Source organism: Phytophthora sojae (genome assembly GCF_000149755.1).
Source record: "Phytophthora sojae unplaced genomic scaffold PHYSOscaffold_7, whole genome shotgun sequence".
Lineage (NCBI taxonomy): Eukaryota > Oomycota > Peronosporomycetes > Peronosporales > Peronosporaceae > Phytophthora > Phytophthora sojae.
Genome location: NW_009258121.1, coordinates 1,230,928 through 1,252,332, shown reverse-complemented (window position 1 = coordinate 1,252,332; position 21,405 = coordinate 1,230,928). Strand labels below are relative to the sequence as shown.

Sequence of the window (21,405 nt, the reverse complement as noted above, 5' to 3'; positions counted from 1 at the left end):
CCGGTGTATCGGATACTACCACTGATGTAATTGACAGTGGGGAACGGACGAGGCCGACGCAGCAACTTTCGTCGCCGTGATCGACGAGACCGACGCGGCCGCCGGCACGACGACCCAGTATCTGTACGTGGCCGGCTACACGTGGGGGTACCTGGACGAAGGCGGCCACGCGCTCAACGGCTTCGGCCAGTACGGCGGCCGAGACGTGGTGCTGGCCAAGATATCGCTCAGCGGCGACAAGCTCTGGATGCGACAGGTATGAACGCGGGGCAGTGCTCCCAGTCGGTGGGTGATGACGACCAGCGTCTGCTCATGCGTCTTTGCGTTGTGTTTTTGCTGTCAGTTTGGGACGACGGCCAATGACTTTGCGTACGGCGTGGCGCTGGACGGCAGCTTCAACACGCTGCTGCTCTCGGGCGGGTGCGTGACCCACCAAGTGGACGAGACCGTGGAGGTGGACGTAGCGCAGATGCTCGAGACCAGGACGCACGCGGGCACAATGTCGGACTACGAGGCGCAGATCATGGACCCGAACGCTCGCGCCAGCGTGGAGAACCGACAGTACGACTTCGCCGTGAGTCTCAACTTTGGAGGAGATATACTAGACTATGCGATGAACGGAGGGGTGACGCTCACGCCGAGGCGACGGCGTATCAGAGAAGGAGGACTGGTCGCGGAGTACGCCGTGGTGCTGAATCGCCAGCCACTCGCGGACGTCGTCGTTCAGGCGGAAGACGTGCGGCTCGCAGACCCGAGAGGAGAATTCGTTCAGCAGCTCCAGTTTTTGACGCCGCAGCGTGTGGTGTTCACGCCTGCGAACTGGAATCGGGAACAGTACGTGCGTCTTGCCGCGGTGGACGACGATCTAGCCGAAGGTAGGCACTACGCCGTCGTGACCCACTCCGTGGCTAGCGCCGACCCGAATTTTGACGGAGATGACACTCCTTTTCTTACGGGGCGCAATGTAACGGTGCAGATCGACGACAACGACCTCGCTGGAGTTTCGCTCTCGAGACAGCATGTTTTCGTTGCTGAGGGCGGGGGCAAGGACAGCTACGATGTGATACTGACGTCTAGGCCGTGGCATCCAGTTAAGGTCGTGATCGTCCCCTTGCATGGCACGCAGACGGCCGTCGCCCCAGTATTATCGGGCACAGCCGCAGAAGATGGCTCCGCCGTGCTCATTTTTCCGCCTGAAGACTGGGATAAACCGCAGCGCGTGGTGGTGAGTGCCGTGGATGATTCCGATTCGGAGGTGGAGTTCGGCGGACTTTACAACGGAGGCCCTCTGCTTCATTACACTGAGAGCAAGGACATCCGGTACCATTCGCGTCGACCACAGTGCTTTGATGTGCCGAACTGTGATCCGTTGGATTCGTCTCTGTGTATATTGTCCGAGGAAGAACTACAAGATGGCCAGACTTCCGTTCGAGTGTGTGATATTACGAACGAGTGCGCGTTCGCACAAGGAAATGGCGCGTGTATTGCGAACGTCGTGAGCGGGGTCGGAGCTGTACCAGTACGCTTCGGAAATCCACCGCTAGACCCTGGGAGTACCGATGATACTATGGCAGACATGAGCTACGCGACTCTTATCGACATGCTGACGTCGGAATCAAACGATACCGATCTTATGGCGTTATCTGATGCTGCGGTGGACAGAGACTTGTCAAAATTGCACTTCGTGCCGCCCCCACCTGAGCTACGCAGCTTTGTGCTGAGTTTCCTCGGTCTGATGAATGTGGAGCAAGGTCGTAAAATGAGCGCGAATCCGAAGAACGTGGTGCACACGATCTGTGCGGGGTTGGTTCGACTCGAGACTATGCGCTGGGCGTTCGAGGAGTGGCCGAAAGGCTACGTGGTTCGCGTTCTCAACGCCGTATTCGCAATGTTTCCACAGAACTATGCGTTGGAGAGGCATTCTTGGAACTGTGGCATGGCGAGCTTCCTCCCCAGTAACAGCATCGAAGTGAGCGTCTGGGACAACGATCCCGGCGTCACGCTGTCGACCTCTTCACTGGACGTTACGGAGGGCGACAGTGGCGGCTCTTTCTACGACGTGGTTCTGAATGCGCCGCCAGCGATCGGAGGTCACGCGCAGATCGTCGCAAGTGCCGACAAAACGCAGATCTCGTCCGTGTATTGCTCCGTCAAGGAGTCGGATGAGTGTGGATTCTGGGGCAAGAACTTTGCAGCGCTCGCTCCTACCGTCTACGATCAATCTGCATGGAGCTCACACAGCATCCCCGCTCCGAACGTGAGCATTGCGATCGTGGGGAACTCGCAGGTGGCGATAACACCGTCGATCTTAACGTTCACGGCGACAAACTGGCTTCAACCTCAGCGCGTCGTGGTTCGTGCAGTCGACGATGCAATCGCAGAGCTCAACGCGAGCTACACGATCTCACATCGCGTGCAGAACTCCCCCTACGGATACACGAACGCCACAGCATTTTGGTTTCAAGGCACGATCGCACCCGCTCGTCTAGAGCTGTACCCGTCGTGGAATGCTGTAAGTGGGGGTGCAATTCCTTACAATGCGGTGCCAACCGTCATCCACTCGCCAGATCACACCCGTGTCAACGTTCTCGTGCGAGATAATGACGTGGCAAAGGTGAACGTGGTGGTCAACCAGCCCCAGGCAAAGCTTGCGACGAAAGAGGCGCGTGACGCAACGGACTGGGTGGGGGACTACATCACAGCGCTGGGATTTCACGACTTGTCGGTGTCAAGTACCGCTACAAGCAGCAAAACCATCGATTCAGCGCTCCAGAATATCCTCGTGTTCGCCTCCGGTGTCAAGACGTTCATGAAGTTCCACCTGCCGCACTTGCATGATGGAGACACGTGGCTCGCGTTCTCAGGGGCGACGCTGGTGCTCCACCAAACTCCGTACGAAGTCTTTGACGTCTCGGAGCTGGACGGCGGGAGCAGCTCCAGCGATTCCTCAGGTGAAGTCAGCTTTACGAGGGAGTATGAGTTAAAGGTGACGGTGGTGGACAACGCGTGGACGACGGACAGCATTCGCAAGGCGACAGCAGCGCCCAAACCTTTGAGCTTCCTGTCGGATGGCGCGTCGATGCAGGTCACAGCAACCGTGGAGAAAAGCCGCTCCATTGAGGTGGACATCTCGTCGCTACTGGCTCAAGTTCTACCCACCCGACTCTCCGTTGTATCCCTCCAAATCGAAGTACTGTCGGAAGGAGGCAGCACCGAGTCGATCGCCACGACGCAGTTGTGTTCGTCGGTCTTCGAGCGGAAGCTGCGTCCTCTTCTGGCGCTATCGTACCAGTTCCCGAACATTCTGAGCGGTCTACAAGCAAATCAGAGCTCGACGGCTGTATCGCTGGAGACCAAGAAGCCCCTGGAGGCCTCGTTAGCTACCAACGGGGCGAAGTACGATGACTCGGTCGACAGCGTCGTCGATGTGGCTACAACTACCAGCGAAAGTGAGCCGTGGTGGGAGGTGACGCTGCCTCAACTGACGAGGCTGGGCACATTGGCAGTATTTCTACCGGCATCTATCGTTGAAGAGAATACAGGCTCCGATGTTCTCAACATCGTCCTGATTGCGTCGCTGAAGGCGTTTGATTCCAAGGATATGTCGCTGGAAGACGCGCTTACGTACGGATGTTCAAGTGCGTGTCCTCGTGTGCAGCGCCTACCCGTTCAGAAGGGGATTCTACTATGGGACGTCCAGGCCGGTGCAGTCGCTGTGCGAATCTATCGCGAGGGAACAGGAGTGCTGCAGCTTTCTCAAGTGAAAGCCTTTGAGCCCTTCATCTCGGTGACTCCAACGGCGAATGGAGCTGGTATCCGCTCCCGACTGAAGTCGGACTGGGGCACAAACACTGCACAGTTGCAATCGTGGCGTCTTCTACAGACAGTGAGAAGATCTGAGAACGAGAACCTGGCCGTGGGGGTGGCTACTAGACAGAGCAGCACGAGCCCAAGCGATGCGTTGTCGTACCTGGCTGTGGATGGCCTGAAACACACCGACTGGGACCCTCTTATTATCCAAGACGAAGGAAACAATGGCACGATGGCAGCAGGGAGCACGCGAACGGATGTGGGCACCAATCCATGGTGGGAAGTGGACCTCGGTAGCGTGAAGCCGATTCGCTCTATCGTGCTGTATCCGTACGTGGGGAGCCACTACGACGAGCTCTGCGCGCCTATAACAACATCTACTGGCAGCAATGGTTACCCAGCATGGAGTGGCGACCTGTACGACTACAGTCATACGGACTCGTTACTGCAACTCAAGGCTCCGTTTGTTCAGCAGTTCGACGTATTGCTGTCGGCCCAGCCACTGACGAACAGCGATGGCACTGCTTCTGGGGCCTCTGCTACCGCCACCAAGACGCTGTCGTTTTCGTGTGCCAACTACACCAACTCCATTACGTGGGATAGTGTCTTCTCCACCGCGAGGTTTGTGACTGTACGGAAGCAAGGCACAGGCGTCTTGATGCTGAACGAGGTGGAGGTGGAACGCTGGAATCCAGCCACAGTATCGCGTTACTTGTTGCTGGACTTGTTTGGATCAGGGGCAAAGCCGCTCGCAGTCACCAGCGTGCAAGTCTTCCCACCCAGCGACGTAGCCCCCACAGACTCAACCATACTATCCGTTGCATCTCCGATACCGTACACGATCCACAGCGTAAGCTCCCAGTTAGCGACGTCGGGTGCAGGATCCGCAAGCGCGCTGCTGAACGCGAAGGACAAGACGCTGTGCTATGTGGCAGGCGCGACGTCCTACCACGAGTGGGTGGTGCTCGATTTCGGCTCGCCGGTGGAGGTCGGGCTGGTTGACGTCAATACCGACGTGAGTCAGTGTTCGTCGGCGAACGTGGAGACTGTCGCTGAGTTCTCCGTTGCGTCTCATGGGTCGGCGCTTGATGGAATCCGCAGTGACGCCGCATCAGCGGCTCTTAGTTCCGAGGGATTGTCGACTACATGCGCGCTGGATGCCACGGGGGCGGTTGTCACTCCATCCTCGCAGTGCACAAACTACGTTTGTGGAGGAACGGCGTGTCAGGCGCCTCTGAGCGTGAAGAACTCGGCTGGGAGTAGTTTGATCCTCAGCGACTTCGTTGACATTGCGGTTCTGGGCAAGGCGGGGCTGCTGCCAGTTGATCGACTCCCGTTGTCGGTGAACGAGCACCGCACCTTGTTACTGCGTGACAACCCAGTGGTTATCTGGCCGTTCGACGACGCAGCCAAGGTGCTGGTTAGCACTGACGAGAGCGAGACGGCGTGGGAAGGGAAGAGTCGAGCCACGGGCGCGTTGATGCTACCGACGACTTCGACTGCGGTGGATTTGAAGATCGACGATACGTTGGAAGCGACGTTCTTCTCGGCCGCAGTCGCAGTGCAGCCGGCTATGAGCTCGTTCTCGCTGGAGTTCTGGTTCGACATCAGCGCGGAGTTCATCGCTGCTGCAGCAGATTTTCTGCCGGCTGAGGCCGTGACAATGTACGGCAACGATGCAAGCGGCGGCCAAGTGACCTTCGGAACCGTCGGAGTTAGCAGCAAGACTGCGCGGTTCTACTTCGAGATGACAAACGCAGCGGATGGGACAGTGTGTCGAACAGATCTCGGTGAAGACGCCGCCTTGCTGCCAGTTGCGGAGAAGTGGCACCAAGCTGTAGCGACCTACGATCCTACCTCGTCCAGTATCTCCCTCTCCGTATGCGTCGCGGGGGAGCTGCAGACTACCAACTGCTACACGAGCACCGCGACGTGTAACATGGCGCTGCTCAGTCTCACGCAGAAGATTCTGCGCTTCGGAGCCCCCGAGCCAGACGCTGACGGCGGTGGGTTTATTGGGAAACTCACCAACGTGGCGTGGTTTGCTCGAGCGTTGACTGTCACCGAGATCATGGACCATTACCACGATTTTCTCGACGGCGTGGCTACTGACGCGACGGCAGCACACAACACGTACTCAATCGGGCTATCGTCCAAGCCGCTGAGGCCAGTGACCGTGAAGATCAACGCGGAGAGCGCGTGCTATCGCTTCAACCTGTGCAACGTGTCGACTATCCCGACTGTGCTGAAGTTCACAACGGAGAGCTGGAACCTGCCGCAGCTTGTGCACGTGCTCGCCACAGACGACCAGCTCTACGAGGGTTTGCATACTACGGACGTGTTCCACGTAGCCTCAAGCCCAGCGTTGTATCAACTCACGTCGACCGCTAGCACGGCCAGTGTGAATAACGCCACAGGGGGTCAGCAACTACTGCAAGAGCTCAACGAGTCGGTGACGGTGTTCTACCGCGATTTAGTGCTCTACGGGGTCTTGCAGAGCAGCGACAAGCGACTGACGCGACGGAATGCGCTGGTAGACTTGCAGGCGCAGTGGGCCCAGCAGCCAGTCAAGGAGGTCGTCGTCGCTGCCAACGTGTACGCCGAGCCCACCCCAGTCACGCCTGTGCTGGTGACAATAACGGATCTGGCCGTGCCAGGCATTGAGTTCTCCACTGCGTCGCTCAGCGTATCCGAAGACGGCAAAGGCAACGACTACCAGGTGGTGCTGCTCTCCGAGCCCACCGAAGAGGTGCGCGTGAGCCTCCACATCGCCTCTGGCTGCTATCGACGCTGCATTTCAAGCCCCTTGTGTCCCTCGCACTCAGTTGAGCTGGCGGACGGGACGTTCGCTGCAGCAGGAGACGACTCGTTCTTGAGCTGTGGCGATGACACGGAAAGTATGAGCACGAGCGCGCTATTGTGTAATGTCACGGTCTCCCCGGACATCCTCATCTTCTCGCCGGAAGACTGGAGCTTGCCCAAGACGGTGCGCGTCCTCGCAGTTGACGACCATCTCGACGAAGAAGACACGCACTTGACCATTATCCGCTCGACGTCGGCGAGCCTCGATTCTGTTTACAACCAGCTCGTGCTCCCGGATATTGTCGTCGCGATCGCGGATAACGACAACACGGACATGGAGTACTCGACGAAAGTTGTGGCTCTCTTCGAGAAAAGCCTAGATCTATCCACTCTCAAGTACCCGCACGCGGACCACTACACGCTCAAGTTGCTGACAGAGCCGTACGCCAATGTCACCATCGCAATGAGCAACGAGGCCAACGCCGTGTGCTATCGGCGCTGCGGCTACCCCTTTGACGAGACTTCGTGCGGACTTCCACGTCAGCAGAGCGTGAGTTTGGTGCACCTGCGCTCCAACTCGACGCGGGAGATCCACCAGATATCGCTGCGCATGACGAAGATCACGGAAATGCAGCGCATCGTGACGTACGCGAGTCACGTGGATCAAATCGTCCAGCTGCAAGTTACTGGTGGATTCGGCTTGGAGGTTCAGGCGATCGTCTTCCAGTTCAACGACGTCTTCAAGACGCGATATAAATCCGGCGACGCCATCGCAGCCGCTACGAGCTACGGCAGCACGTTCTCGATCTCAACTGGCGCGGGTGCCAGCTCCACAGCCCTCGACATGTTTGCGACGGCTCTGCAAGTGCAAACCGCAGTGAACGGTCTGTTTCCCGGAACCACCAACGCTGTCAGTGTCACGCGGGACGTGCAGTACACTGCATCGACACTGACGTGGAGTATCACGTTCCTGCGGTTCGTGAGTGCGGATGGCGCGTTACCACTGTTGTCTGTAGCAGCGAACGGGGCGATTGAAGGCACAATTTCAAGTCAACGGTCGAGAGCAAGCAGTTCTCCTACTGGGGCACTTAAGCTCAGCTACGGTGCAGCGACGTTCACAGTATCGATGCCACCTACTGCAGCTGCGCTTCAGACTGCTCTGGGTTCACAGGCTGGGATCTACTCCGTATCGGCTTCTCGGCGGCTTCTCAGCGGTGGGGGCTACGGATTCCAGTACAGCGTCACGTTCGTGAGCGTGGACACCTTCGCCAGTTTGGTCGTGAATTCCACAGCCAGCGTTGTTGCTTCCCCCGACGCCATCACCCCGTTGTCCGTATCGGTGGTAGAAACTCAGTCACCAGTGCTGATCGGTGGAGCGTTTGTGATCGACTACTTCACGCCGCTCAACATCACCACGACCGCCAAGCCGAACCGCACGGTGCCGATCTTTTGGAACGACACGGCCGACACAGTCGCTACCAAGCTGGGGCAGCTCCAAGGCCTAGCGAACGTCACTGTGTCTCGACAGAAACTCACTGCGGAAGGAGGGATGGCGTGGACTGTCCAGTTCCTGCAGAACTACGGGAACCTCCCCAGTATGATCGTAACTCCATTAAACCTGACGGGCAAGGGGGTCACGGTTGGAGTGAACACCGTGCGGGACGGAGAGCCCTTAAGAGGGACCTTCTCAGTGCAAATGGGCGGTTGGTTCAAGAAGACCGACCCGCGCACAAGCCGCGCGTACATAATGAACCTCCCGCTGAAGAATACAACGGCGTTGCCCTTCAACGCGACGTCCTGGAGGCTCCGCAAGGCGCTCTTTGCTTTGGACATCACGGAAATGACAAATGTGACGCGCGCGGGCGTGGACTGTGACGTCTTTAACGTCTGCAACGGGTACACGTGGACTATCAGCTACCTCAACAGTCCAGGAAACCTGCCGCCTATCGCGGTGTTCGCGGACGATCTGATGCGCCAAGCTCCAGGGATGACTCTCACCTCCACGACTGTCGCCAACGGGACGTACTTGAGAGGAAGCTTTTCGTTGCGGCTTGAGCTGCTGGATCCGATCACGAATCGGACGTACGTCGGCACGACGTGGAAGTTACCCGTCAATGTGAGCGCGATAGGCATGGACGAAGCGTTGGAGGCGCTGCCCTTTGTCCGCTCGAACCGTGAGGCCGAATACGACCCGGAAACCAAGGTCTGGCGCGGTATCAAGTTCGATAAGGGCGTGCGCGTGTACCGAGAGGGGCCGTATCTCGATGGAGGCCACACGTGGCGGCTGGAATGGGCGCTGGAGGACTACATGCGCTTCGCGGACCTGAAAATCACCACGGATGTGTCGCTGGTGACGCAGGAGATTGAGCCGCTGCCAGTGCCGTCCGAGCTGGATCTTCAGGGCAAACCGAGATGCTCGGCGATCCCCACAGCGATTTTCCAGGCAGATCCGACCGATCCGTTGGGCCTTCGAGGGTTTTGCGTCTACGCCATCGCCAACGAGACAGTGCAAGAGCGATTCCTCTGCAACTACACGGTGCTGAACCCGTGGATCGTGTTCACGCCTGAGAACTGGTGCGTTCCCCAGCAAGTCAAGCTCGAAGCTGTTGACGACTTCCTCGACGAATACACGACTGAGAACGGCACCGAGACGTTCTCAAAGGTGACGCACACCGTGTTCAGCGACGACTACATCTACTTGGCGCTCCCGCTGCCAGACGTGACCGTCAGAGTCGAGAGCGACGACGTCGCCAAGGTGCTCGTGTCCGAGTCGGCGCTGGAGGTGAGCGAGGACGGCGTGCTCGTGGCTCAGTACTTTTTGCAGCTGAACTCGGAGCCGCTGGCCGACGTGAAGATCGTGGTTCTACCCTGGCTTGACAGCGACAGCACGCAGTGCTACCGCTTCGGACTGTGCAACCTCACGCTCCCAGTGAGCGAGTACGTCTTCACGCCGCAGAACTGGGACGTACCGCAGAAGGTCGCAGTGCTTGCTACCGATGACAACCTGGACGAGTACGATACGCACATGACGGGCATTTCGCACGTTTCCTACAGCGCCGACCCCAAATACAACGCGATCCCGACGATCCCCAAGATCAGCGTGACAGTGCACGACAACGACGCATCGGGCTTTATCGTCAGCAAGTCAAGTGTCTTCGTGACCGAGGGGCTCCTCGGAGCCGTCGATTCATACACCGTCGTGCTAGCTTCAGAGCCGTTCGCGAAGGTGACCGTGGCCGTCACCAACTTGGGGACAGTGGGGAATCTCGCCGTGCCAAGCCCCACGAAGCTCGTGTTCACGTGGCGCAACTGGAATATAACGCAGACGGTGAATGTGACAGCGTTCGATGACCACACACAGGACGTCGTGGGCTCTTCGAGCACGCTCAATCACTCGCTTACGACGAACGATGTGATCTACGCTGGACTGAAGAACCTGGCGGGCGTCAAGGTATCCATCACCGACAACGACGTGTCCGGGATCGAGCTGTCCACGCGGGAGCTGCGCGCGCCCGAGAGCAACACGAGCGTGCTGTCATACAACGTCCGTCTCACGTCGGAGCCGTGGTCGCCGGTGGTTGTACGCCCCAACGCCAGTCACGACTGCTACCTGCGCATCCAAAGCGGAGAGCACGCCTGCAACGCGAGTATTCTGAGCGGCTGTACCTCGCTCTACTTCAGCGCTACGAACTGGAGCGTGTGGCAACCTGTGTCTCTCATTGCCGTGGACGACTGGCTAGACGAGGCAAACGTCCACACAGCTCGGATCTCCCATGCGTCACTCAGTTCGGACCCTTTATACGCAGTCAGTGACTACGCGGCAAGTGGCGGAGATCTCAAGCTCTACATCACCGACAACGACGTCTCGTTCGTCAACATCTCCATCCAGAGCGCGACTAAGCAACTCCACGTGGCTGAGGGCAGCTTCAACGACTCGTACAGCGTCTTCCTGAACTCGGAGCCGTACGAATACGTGACACTGACGCTGCGCCCCACGATCGAGAAGATCGTGAGTCTCGCGGACTCCGTGTACACGCAGCCGCAGATCGGCGCTTCCTTCGGTTCTTCCTCGTCTTCAGCGATGACTTTACTTGGAACGGAGGCGATCCGCAGCATTCAACTGGTCTTCACGCCGCTGGATTGGTCGCGTCCGCAAGTCGTGACCGTGTTTGCCATCGATGACGAGATATCGGAAGCTGCCACGCAGTATTCGTCGGTTCTCCACGCCGCGTCGAGTGCTGATGCGAACTACAACATCTCCAACAGCTCCATCGGCGTCGTCAGTGTATCCGTCATGATCAGCGACCGGGAGGCGATTCCCCCTCCGCTGCCGGTGACTGCGAAATTCGACAGCTCCGGCTCAAAGGTCAACATCGCCTTCGACTCGTCGGTCTTCCACGCGGCTTCAATGGACGTCAGCTCGTCTGGAACGTATGTGTCTCGCCTCAAGACTTTCCCGTGCAGTCTCGTGTTCAATCTCGTTGCGACCAAGTATTCGCTGGGCTCTGCCGCGTACTGTTTGTGGGTGGATGGCAAGAACCTACGCATCGAGCTGAGCAACGGAGCGACGTTGGCTGCGGCTGACAAGCTGGTGCTGAACGACTGCAGCTCCTTTGCCGATCAATACTGTACCGCAGCGGACGTGCTGCGCGCGCGGCCTATCAGCCGTGCGTTCTCTCAGGCTTCGATCGCGGTGCAGGCTCCGAGCGACATTGTCCAGCCCAGCGCGGTGCTTGTAGTCCCCGAGAATGTTGGCAGCTGTGGAGCCTGGTCAGCCGATGCGTCGCTTTCAAGTGGGGCCGGTGGTCGGCCGTTCGCGCAGTTGCTTTGGTTCGCTCTCCCTGCCTCGCTGTACTCCAGCTCAGTCTCTCAGACAAGCGCGGATGCAGGGTTGGCGTTGTATCAGCGCCTCAACGCCGGCCTTGAGCTGCTGTGTCAGAAGTACAAAAGCGACTGGATAACGGGCACGTCAACCCTTACGGCAGTTCCAGCTGCGGACATCGCGCTCGCTACGGCGGCGAACACCAACGCAGCGTCGGATCTTACCATGCTATCCACCATGGCACAGCTTCGCTCCGCCTGCTACGTACGATCCGCTGCGCAAAATGCCACTACAGCGAGCTCTTTGCTCCTTCGCGTCAACAGTTCGCTGCTGGAACCAGGCGCTGGATACCGTGTTGGGTTGAAGCTTGTGAACGCCTTCGCTCAAACGACGGTGGTCTCGAAGAGCGTGAGCGTGCAGAGTCAACCAGGACCCGCAGTGTTTATCGTGGGCGAGTCGAGCCAAACCGTGACGCGCGTCGGATCTCCAGTCGTGATGCAGGTTGATGCTGCTGTGAGCTGTCCGACTTTGTCAAGCTCGGACGTCGCCTATCGCTGGACTACAACCAGCAAGAGCACAGACGGCTCCGGAGCTGTCGCGACGGTAGACTTTAGCAAGGACAACTCGGCACGCGACCCGCGCGTCTTCCGCTTGGCGCGCTCGTTGCTGCAAGCTGGCCTCACGTACACGTTCCGAGTCGAAGCGTACATGAAGAGTGCGTCATCCAACCAGTCGTCGAGCAGCTTTGCATCTATGGTGGTGGTCGTCTCGAGTAGCTTACCACAAGTCACGATCAAGGGCGGTGACTGTGCTCTCGGTGAACGAGACACTCTAGTGCTTGATGGCTCCACAACAGTTGATCCGGACGCCTCAAGCACAGCGTTCACGTACACGTGGACGTGCCAGGACGTCACGAACACGTCGGGCTCGACTGTGGCTTCGTGCATGAACGCGTCAGCCACGCCGTCGGTTCCTCTGTCTTTGAGCTCCGCGACTGGGCCAGTGCTGCGAATCGCGCCATTCAACTTCGTCTCTGGTCGCCAACTGAAGTTCTCGTTGACTGCGGCCAAGGGGTCTCGCAGTGCGACGGCTTCGAGTGTTATTTGGACTGTTGCTGGTTATCTCCCGGTCGTTCAGGTCACTGCGTCTGCCTCGAAGATCAATCCCTCGAGCCGCTTGTCTCTTACGGCTGCGGTGAGCTCGGATTATCCCTACACAACGCGGTGGACTCAGACACTGGGGGACCTCGTTCTTCCTACCGCCGACGTGAGCAACACGAGCGACGCGTTCACATTGCCACTAACGAGCGCGAACAACGCGATTCGCAGCTTCAAACTGACGCCGGGACTCACGTACAACTTCCGACTCGTGGCCAACGACACCGGAGGCAACGTCGGCTTCGGCTCAGTCACGGTTGTGGTGAACTCCCCGCCTACATCTGGTACTTTCACTGTGAGCCCGAGCTCAGGATACGCCATGCAGGACTCGTTCACGCTCACTTGCTCGTTGTGGAGCGATGACAAGGACGACTACCCGCTGTCGTACTCCTACGGAGTTCTTTCGGCCGCGAGTTTCAAGCTGCTGCAAGATAACGCGGCGGATGTCAACGCGTTGGTAGCTCAGCTACGGAAATCCATGACGCCGTTGGTGGCGACGCAGTTGTCGCCCACGGCGACTACGAAAATGTTTCCGCCTGGCAACTTGGCGGACAGCGAGAACGTGACGATCGTGGCGTTTATCAGCGATCGACTGGGGGCAGTGGCGCTGGCTTACGACACGATCGAGGTGCTGCTGCCTGAAGCTGCCAAGGCGCAGCCGACAACGTTCCTTTCGAGCCTGTTTGATGCGAATCACAACCTCATTTCTAGCGGCGACGCGTCGGAGGATGTGCGTCAGGTTTTGTCGGCTTCGATGGTGCTGGAGACGGCGTTCAGCTCGTCGTCGTCGTCCGATGGGCCTACAACAAAGACTCGACGCCTTGCTAGTTGCCCAGAAGGATTGGTGGGGGCCAACTGCGCTACGGAGATCGCTGTTGTCCAGCAGATGAATGCTGCCATCTTGGCCACAGTATCGACTGCAGTTAGTACGATGGAGCCAAGCAGCTCGGGTCTTGGCCTACAAGCGCACGTGATCAGCTCGGTGATGCGCGGCGCGCCGCAAGTACTGAGCGCGAGCGAGATCAGCCTTGTGACTCAGCTCAGCAGCGGCATCGCAGGCAGCGCGCTTACGCTGGACGCGCCGGGCGAATTCTTGGATCTGACGAGCGACACGCTACTGGAAGTGATAGCCGTGCTCCTCGGGCTCAGCAGCCCTAGTTCCAGCACCACTAGCAGCGCGCGCAGACTTTCAGACTCGGACAACGTCACTTGCTCCGATACAGTTGAGTCTGCTGGGACTCGCGCGAACTGGAACAACATGGTTCGTACGCTTCAGTCTCTAGCGACGTTGAGCAGCGAGGGATTGCTAGGTGACGAACCGCCTACTACGCTGGAAGCAAGTGACGTGCGCACGTATTCTTCACGAGGTTCGAGCTTCACGGACGCGCCCTCAAGTGAGCTGTCCATGTCGCTCACGTCCACTTCCGTAGCGTGTCTGGGATCGGACCTCTACCTCGACGCCTTCTCACTAGCCAAGAGCCCGCACTCAGCGTGTACGTTGAACAAATCCGAGGCCATCTCTCGCCTCACTCTGTTCTCGGTGCACTCCCAAGCTGCGCTCGATGAAGCTGCAGCGGTGACGACGTATTCGTCTGACGCTGGTGTAGACATGCAGACGCTGGCCAGTACGAGCACGTGTGTCCGAGCAGCCTCTGATTCCATGCGGCGCCTGACATCGGACGATACCGAGGCTGAGACGGAGAAGTGGATGCCGCTAGTTGCCCTCACAATCCCGCACCAGCGCGAACTGTCAGCCATCGAGCAGAGCAACTTCTCGACCGCGTGCAAGACTTGGGATGCGGAGATCTCGAGCTGGTCGGTGGACGTGTGCTTCAAGGACGACAGCATGAGCACAAGCGAGATGACGGTGTGCTACTGCAGAGAGGTGGAATCGGCTCTGGAGGTGCTGGTGACGCTGGAAGAGCGCTTGGACTTCTACGCGCTGCATCCGGAGTTGTACCGGAACGACCAGCCGTCGCTCGTCGTCAGCGTCACGCTCGCCGTCCTCGTTGGGGTCTTCGTGATCGTTGCTAAAGCTGGCCAGACCTTGGATGCACGAGATGCGCAACGGGAGAAGCTCACTACCATTAAGAGACTCAACCGCGCCAAGTGGAGTGAGCTGGAGGCCCGCACTCAAGCGACCAACGTATTGGAGGACTTTGACTCGTTCTATGTCGCTCAGAAGAAGAAACGACTGGAAGCTCGACCACCTTCGGAAGCGCCAACAGCACCCACAGTCGTGGGTGAGTCGTCGGCCGTGCTCTTCTCGTCGTCTACGCGTGGAGTGCAGTTCGGGGAGGCAACAAATGATCCGATCAACACAACAGTGCAGCTCCCTGACGAGGCTCGCACGCTGTTCGGGTCGTCGCCACTGGTAGACCGACAATACCGACGCATGACGCTGCTCTTCCGATTGAGTAACCTCGCTTTAGCGCTGCTAGGCGTCTTGCTGCTGTTCGCAGGACTGGAAGTGCAGTTCGTGCTTGGACGGACTCCAGCGGAACTTGTGTTGTACTTGTACGGGGGCCCTCTGGGCATCGCGCTCATGGTGGGCGGTACCGTGCTGATTACTGGAGGAATCTCGGGAGTTCTTCTTGCACGACGGGGGGCGTCTCACGCAGCTCGGACTGCGTATTTATCCTCGCTAGGCGTCGGTCTGTTGGCCCAGCTGCTCGCTGTTATGTTCGCGTATCACTTGCTCGAGAACTTCAACGCCATGCCGCGAGGTGTGGCGCTGGCGCTGAAGTCTCACTGGGACGCACTATCCTCGGACGACAAGACCCAACTCCAAGTATCTTACGGATGCTGTGGTTTCTTGGCTATCAGCGAAGAAGGCTCTTGTCCGGAGGAAGCTCTCAATACAGTCCCGCCCCGCACGTGTTCGGCAGTTCTCGGAGCTCAGGCATCGACGCTATTCTCCAGCTCGTTCGTCTACGTGGAGGCTGTGCTCTTTGTCGAGATCGCGTGTGTTGCTCTGGCGAACTTCCTCGTGCGCTGGCGTCGGATTCGACTGGTTCAGCTTGCCACAAGCGGTGCCAACGCTAGTGCTGAAGCTTCCATCGCTCGCTCGCTCGTATCCGTTGCGCTATTGTGCTCACTGCCGCCACTGTACGCGTTATTGGCTTGTGCTGCTGCTGGCGCTGTGCTTTTCGGAGTTGACTTGATGGTTCAGTGGGGCGCGATGGCGGACCCGCTCGTTGCTGCGCTGTTTGGAGTGGAGATCGGCGCGTTGATTGTCGCTGGAGCTACAGTTTATTTTGCTATTGCTCTCTGGTCAATGTACGCGCTAGGCAGGCGCGACGTCCGAGCCCTACGCTGGATCGCTGGGCTCTCGTTGGTCTTCTTGCTGTTTACACTTGCAGTGCGCGCATACTCTGGACGGATGCTTGGCGACTTCCACGTGGATCCGTCGATCAGTCGCGCTATTGAGGCCAAGTACACTGCACTTCCGCTCTCATCAACGCTTCTGAATCTGGAGATGACCTTGGGCTGTTGCGGCTTTCGAGACTACACGCAAGGCACTTGTGTGGAAGACTCGTCGAATATTGGTCTGCCTACTTGTCGTGAACAAGTAGAGACAGCTTTGGAGCGCGCAATGTCTTTAGCGATCGATCGACTAACGGGATTTGTGGTTGCTGAAGCTGTTGTGCTAGTGCTGCTGGTTTGGCTGTGTCTGCGCCTTCGACGCTTCGCTTCTTTGGCTGCGATTTCTTCTGCACAAGCGGCTATTGAAGCTACCTGCCCTCGTCAACCCCTGACACTATTCCAACAAATCTTCGTAGTGGTGTTGGCATTGCTGAGTCTCGTGGCTGCAGCTGCCGGTATTGGAGTTCTGTGTCTGGGGGTCGATGTGCTCTTCGAGCTCAACGTGCTGCAGTTGTCGTACTTGCTTCGTGTGTTCGACCGCCGCTTAGGTGCCTATCTGCTCATTTTTGGTGGTGGAATGGAGCTCTTCGCGTTGTTCGGCAGTGTCGTGGCGTGGTTCGGCGCACAAAGAACGCCTCGACGCAAGACGATGAGGAAGTGGGTGGTGAACAGCTACTTGGTAGCGTGTGTGGCGCTGTTTATCACTGCGTTCATGCTGGCTGGAGTTGGACATAAGCTTTCAGTGCGTCTAGCACCTGCGACTGAGGGGGACGATGTCACTGCCAACGAGATAGCGGTTGATTCGCGTCTCAAGGATCTGTGGAGCTCAGCGCCGTCCACTACGAAACTATTCGTACAGAATACGCTCCAGTGCTGTGGCTTCGAGCGTGTTGAAGCGGCTAACGGATCCGTAACGTACACGCTCCAAGCTGAGCAGTTTGGATGGCGGAGACTCACCTCGACGTCCACGTATCAAGTTTACAGCTCGAATCACGACCTGGAGTCTCAGAGAACCCGCGTGCTCACTGAGACTCGAGCAGAGACGACGCTGGTAACTGACAGTACACAGTGTCCACCCGATGCCATCGACGGTTGTGCCACCCCCATGAAGCAATACGTTTCTCGTGTAGCCCGTATCGCCTGGCAATTGTGCAGCGGACTTGCCACCTTCAGTGTTGCAGCGTTGTTCTGCGCCAGCGGCTTACGTGACATCGATCAATTATCAAGACAATGGCAGCCTGGCTGGCGACTTCGCGTTGAGCGCTTGGCGCTGCTGCTCATGGTTCTGGTAGGGACTTTAGCTGCGTTGGTGTGCTTCATCCTGGGCTTGGACGTGGCTGTCGGGTGGACACTCTTCAGCTCCAGCGCCTTCCAAATGGTGGTTGCTCGGTCAATGGGCTCGGTGTTGATGCTGTACGGCGTGCTGGCTCTACTCACCCATGCGTATTCAACTCGAGCCGCCCTTCGCTTCAGCGTGCATCAAATGTTCTTGCAGTGCGTTGCTCGGCTGGTACTAGCTGCCGCAGTGTTTGCGGGTGTGGGGTTCACAGCTTATCTGTCGCATTACTCGTCAGCGTCGGACGCAACTTGGCACGCGCAGCTGACAGACTTCCTAGATGAACAATGGAGCTTACTGACGCCCTCCACACAGAATACGATCGCGCTCGAGTTCTCATGCTGCGGGTTTAATGACCCCGTGCTGGTAGCTGGCCAAGGCATCGTGTTTGATCGACCAGCGCTTGGCTACCCGGGCTGTTCCCTAACGATCTCGCGTGGCTGCAAGGGACCCCTCGTGACGGGAGTTGAGTCCTCGTTTACGTGGCTGTTTGCCTTCTTACTAGCACTTGCGCTGATGGAGATCGTGTTGTTCTTCCTCGGCGCTCTCGTCCTTCGTGACGTCCGCAACTACGAGGCAGAAGCGTGGTTCGCTTTGGAAAGCCGGCTGCGCTATGTTGCGGGGAGTTTCAGACGCGATTTCCGGCGGCAGCACGTGCTGGTTTCAGTTGGTGCGAGGTTTGACGCGCGCCTCACGCGCGCTCAGCGTGCAGTGAGCGTGCTTTGTGCTTGGGCGGCGTCGCTCGCGGTGTATGCAGGCTATTACGCCACAAAAGGATGCTACCGGACGTCGTTGAAGTCGTGCGAGCAGCCAGGTGCAGGCGAACTACTGGGCTTTGGGCTAGTGTATGGAGGCGCTGTCGGAATCGCCGTGCAGACTGTGACTGTCGCGTTGTTCGAGCATGTGCGGCACCGTGCCGACGATGAAACCAAGGAGGTTGCTACTGCTAGACAGCGGAAGGAGAAGGTGCTGCTCTTCCGTGGGCCATGGTTCCGACGGCGTCGCGCCGAGACGCAGGAGTCAGCCAAGGTCATGGAGCAGTCGATCGTCGCAGGAGAGACTTCGACGCTTGGCGCGACGCAAACCACGACCGAGGAGCGCTGGTTCGTGTGGCTCACTCGCTTTGTCGCCTTGGCGTTCCAGACCTGTGGGGTGGTTTTGTTCCTGGGAGGCTGCGCGCTTGCAACACTGCTTGGATTACTACGGTTGGGCTACAACAACTCCCTGTATGGTGTACCACTTGATGAAGATGTTCTGGAGCTGCTAGCGCTTGCGGTCGCACTCATCGTCGTCTCACTGCTCGCGGCACTAGCCAACGATTTACGTGAGCAGCAGATTAAGCGCCCGCTTCGTCGCAAGATGACCCCAGTGATTGTGATGCTTGTGATCGTGGCGATCGCTGCTGTTCTAGCGTTGGGCGCGGTGCTTCTCGCGGTGTTTATGATTCACGAGGTGGTTCAGGACGACGCGAGCGCCCTCAATAGCTGGAGTGTCCGCACTACGGGCTTTAGCGTGGCGGAGCGACTCGAGACGGCGTGGAAAGAGGAACTCACGGGCTACGCCAAGGACACAGCGCAGCAGGAACTACGCTGCTGTGGGTTCTGGAGCGCTACAGACGCGCCGTTTCTTCCGTGTCCTGAAGGCGATCCCGTGGAGGTCACTTACGAAGCATTGAGTGTGAGCGGCGCTGTCGTGACTGAGACGAAAGATGAGTTCACCACCTTGCCAGGGTGCCGCGCAGGGATGCTCGCGCGCTTCCAGCGAGGTGCGGACGTGGCGACGTACTGCGCGCTTACCGCTGCAGGGCTGCTGTTCCTGATGGTGGTCACCTCACTCTTTCTCGCGCGCGAGCTGGCGATTTCCAAGGACGCTAAACTGAAGCTGCGAGTGCCAGACTCTGGCGCCAACGAGGACGAAGTCAAGCGAGACGTGCGCGAAACATTTGAGACGGTCGTCGGGCTCAAAATCGCCGTACCAGCTCGGGGCAAGCTGCGCTCGCAGTTGTTGGCTTCGAGTCTGGATAGCGTGGCGCCTACAGTTGCAAGTGAACTGGCCGCAGCACCTTTGAAACACGAACAGGTTGTTATCTCCAGCGCACTGTCCAACGAGGTAGACCGTGGCGTTGATGACGGTGTGGCTCTTGCCGATTCGGTCGGTGTCGGTGGTGATGACAGCGAGAGTGTGCCGTACCCGGCATCGATAGTGTACGTGGTGTTCTCCATTTGTCTGGTATGGCTAGCAATCATGGCCAATGTCGTGGCGATCAGTGCGATGGAGCTGGGCTTGGCCACGTCGTGTCACTGCGTGTTGGCCTGGGCCGTGGGTGTCGCTATTCAGGAGCTCGTAGTGGAGCCCGTCGTGATTTTCGCGTCTATCGTAGCGCGCACGCTGCGTGACTGGTGGTCGCGCACTCTAATTGCAAGGATCATCCGTCGAGGCCGCGCTCTGCTGCGTATCGGGCCGCAAGACGCGAGAGCATTGGAGCGCGAGCAACTGGGTAAGTCGCTGACTCTGTACGATCGCTTGCGTTATGCTGCTGCTGTGCGCATCCAACGCCGCCTGCTGACGAAGGTTACACGCGCTCGCTACCTGCGTCAGCTTCGGGCGCACAAGCAGGAGCAACATCGTTTACTTGCAGTTCGGAGGCGCGAGACGCTGCGCAAGACGCTGACCCACTTCAGCGAGGAAGAGATCGATGCCTTCCGCTTGTTGTTCGCATCCGCAGACGCGGCGCAGCTTGGCTTGGTGTCACACACGGCCATCGCGCAGGCCGTTTATGATCTGGGCGTGCACGTGCCAGCTACGAAAGTCCGTGAACTGCTGGAAGACTTCGATCCGGCCTATGCGGATCTTGTGGACTTTGAACACTTCTTGTACGGCATGCACTGCGTGCGCGTGTATCACCAGCAGCTACAGACGCAAGAAGCTGAAGTCGCTGAACAGCCTAAAGCGAAGCGGATCGACGACGAGAAGCTCGTGAGTTCGTCCGATCGCTTCGGTCCTCGTGCGGACCCGCGAGCCGAGCTGCTGGTCAAGCGCCAGAATCTGCTGCGCGAGCTGCGAGACCGTCGCGAATCGCTCGCACACAAGTTGATGCGGAAGGTGAGCGGGAAGCTGCCGCCTTTGATGCAGCGTGGTAAGAATGCGAGGGCGGGGTCAATCGACGAGGGCGACGAGTTGCAGGCGGAAGATGAAGCGGCCACAGTAGGCGATCAGCCTACGGGCACCTACGTCTTCTGGCAGAACCGCAAATTGTCGCCCAAGAAGCGCGCGCTTGAGTCCGTCCTGAAGAAGAAACACCAGGCGAGGTTGCAGTCCGAGAAGCGGCAGCGGGATGAAGCTGCGGTGGAGGGTTACGATGCCCCCACGACCGCTAGAACCGCCGTAGAGCTGGATGCAGGTCCGCGGCCGAAGACATCGACGTCTCCTGCCAAGCGCGCTCTGAAGACTGTGGTCAGCAAGAGAGCTGTAGTCTCTCGAGGGAACACGGCAACAGCAAGAGCGGAGACTGCAGTGTTACCGCAGCCAACCGAGCCAGTGACTACTGCACCAAGCACCGCTAACAGCGAAGAGGAAGATAAAAAGCCCGTTGAATCAGTTGCTGCTGCTGGTGAGGAGCGAGGCGGAGACAAGGTGGCGCCTGTCGTCACGGTCGAGCTCGAAGCAGGCGGTAGCAGTAACTTGGTCGAGAGCAGAGCTGCCACCGCTGCCACTACCACTGACGAGCCCAAGCCTGCGGACCCAGCCCCCAAATCCTCTCCGAAGGCGGAGGAGGCCAAGCCCTTCGGCGCGTACATGCTGCTCACGAAGCAGCCGCCGCCGTTCCGACCGCCGCAGAGGAAGCAGGAGGCGCCTGCTGATGGCGAAGGTGCAGCCGACGCTGCTCCTGCTGCTCCCGTATCTCGCCCCGTGACTGCGGAGAAGCCCAAACCCAGCGGCGCCCAGAGCGCCTTGGAGAAGGCGCTGCTCAAGAAACAGAAGCCTAATAAGACCAAACCAAAGCCGTAGGGCGGGCGATCGTTGCGATGGAGCGTATCCAAAAAAGTGCACGTTGAAGTTGTCACGTCGCGCTGACTCACCGCGCATAATCGCGCTAAATCACAGCAAAAATA

At 58.5% G+C, this 21,405-nt stretch overlaps 1 protein-coding gene across 1 annotated transcript; it reads left to right on the top strand.

The window, feature by feature from the left end:
* Nucleotides 1–499: 499 nt before the first annotated feature.
* On the top strand, nt 500–21,301 carry PHYSODRAFT_516871 (hypothetical protein; the record flags this gene model as incomplete). Its single annotated transcript, XM_009533900.1, has 5 exons — nt 500–13,748; nt 13,815–14,875; nt 14,924–19,930; nt 19,985–20,830; nt 21,020–21,301. The coding sequence occupies 5 exons, from the start codon at nt 500–502 to the stop codon at nt 21,299–21,301; spliced, it is 20,445 nt and encodes a 6,814-aa protein (XP_009532195.1).
* Nucleotides 21,302–21,405: the final 104 nt, after the last annotated feature.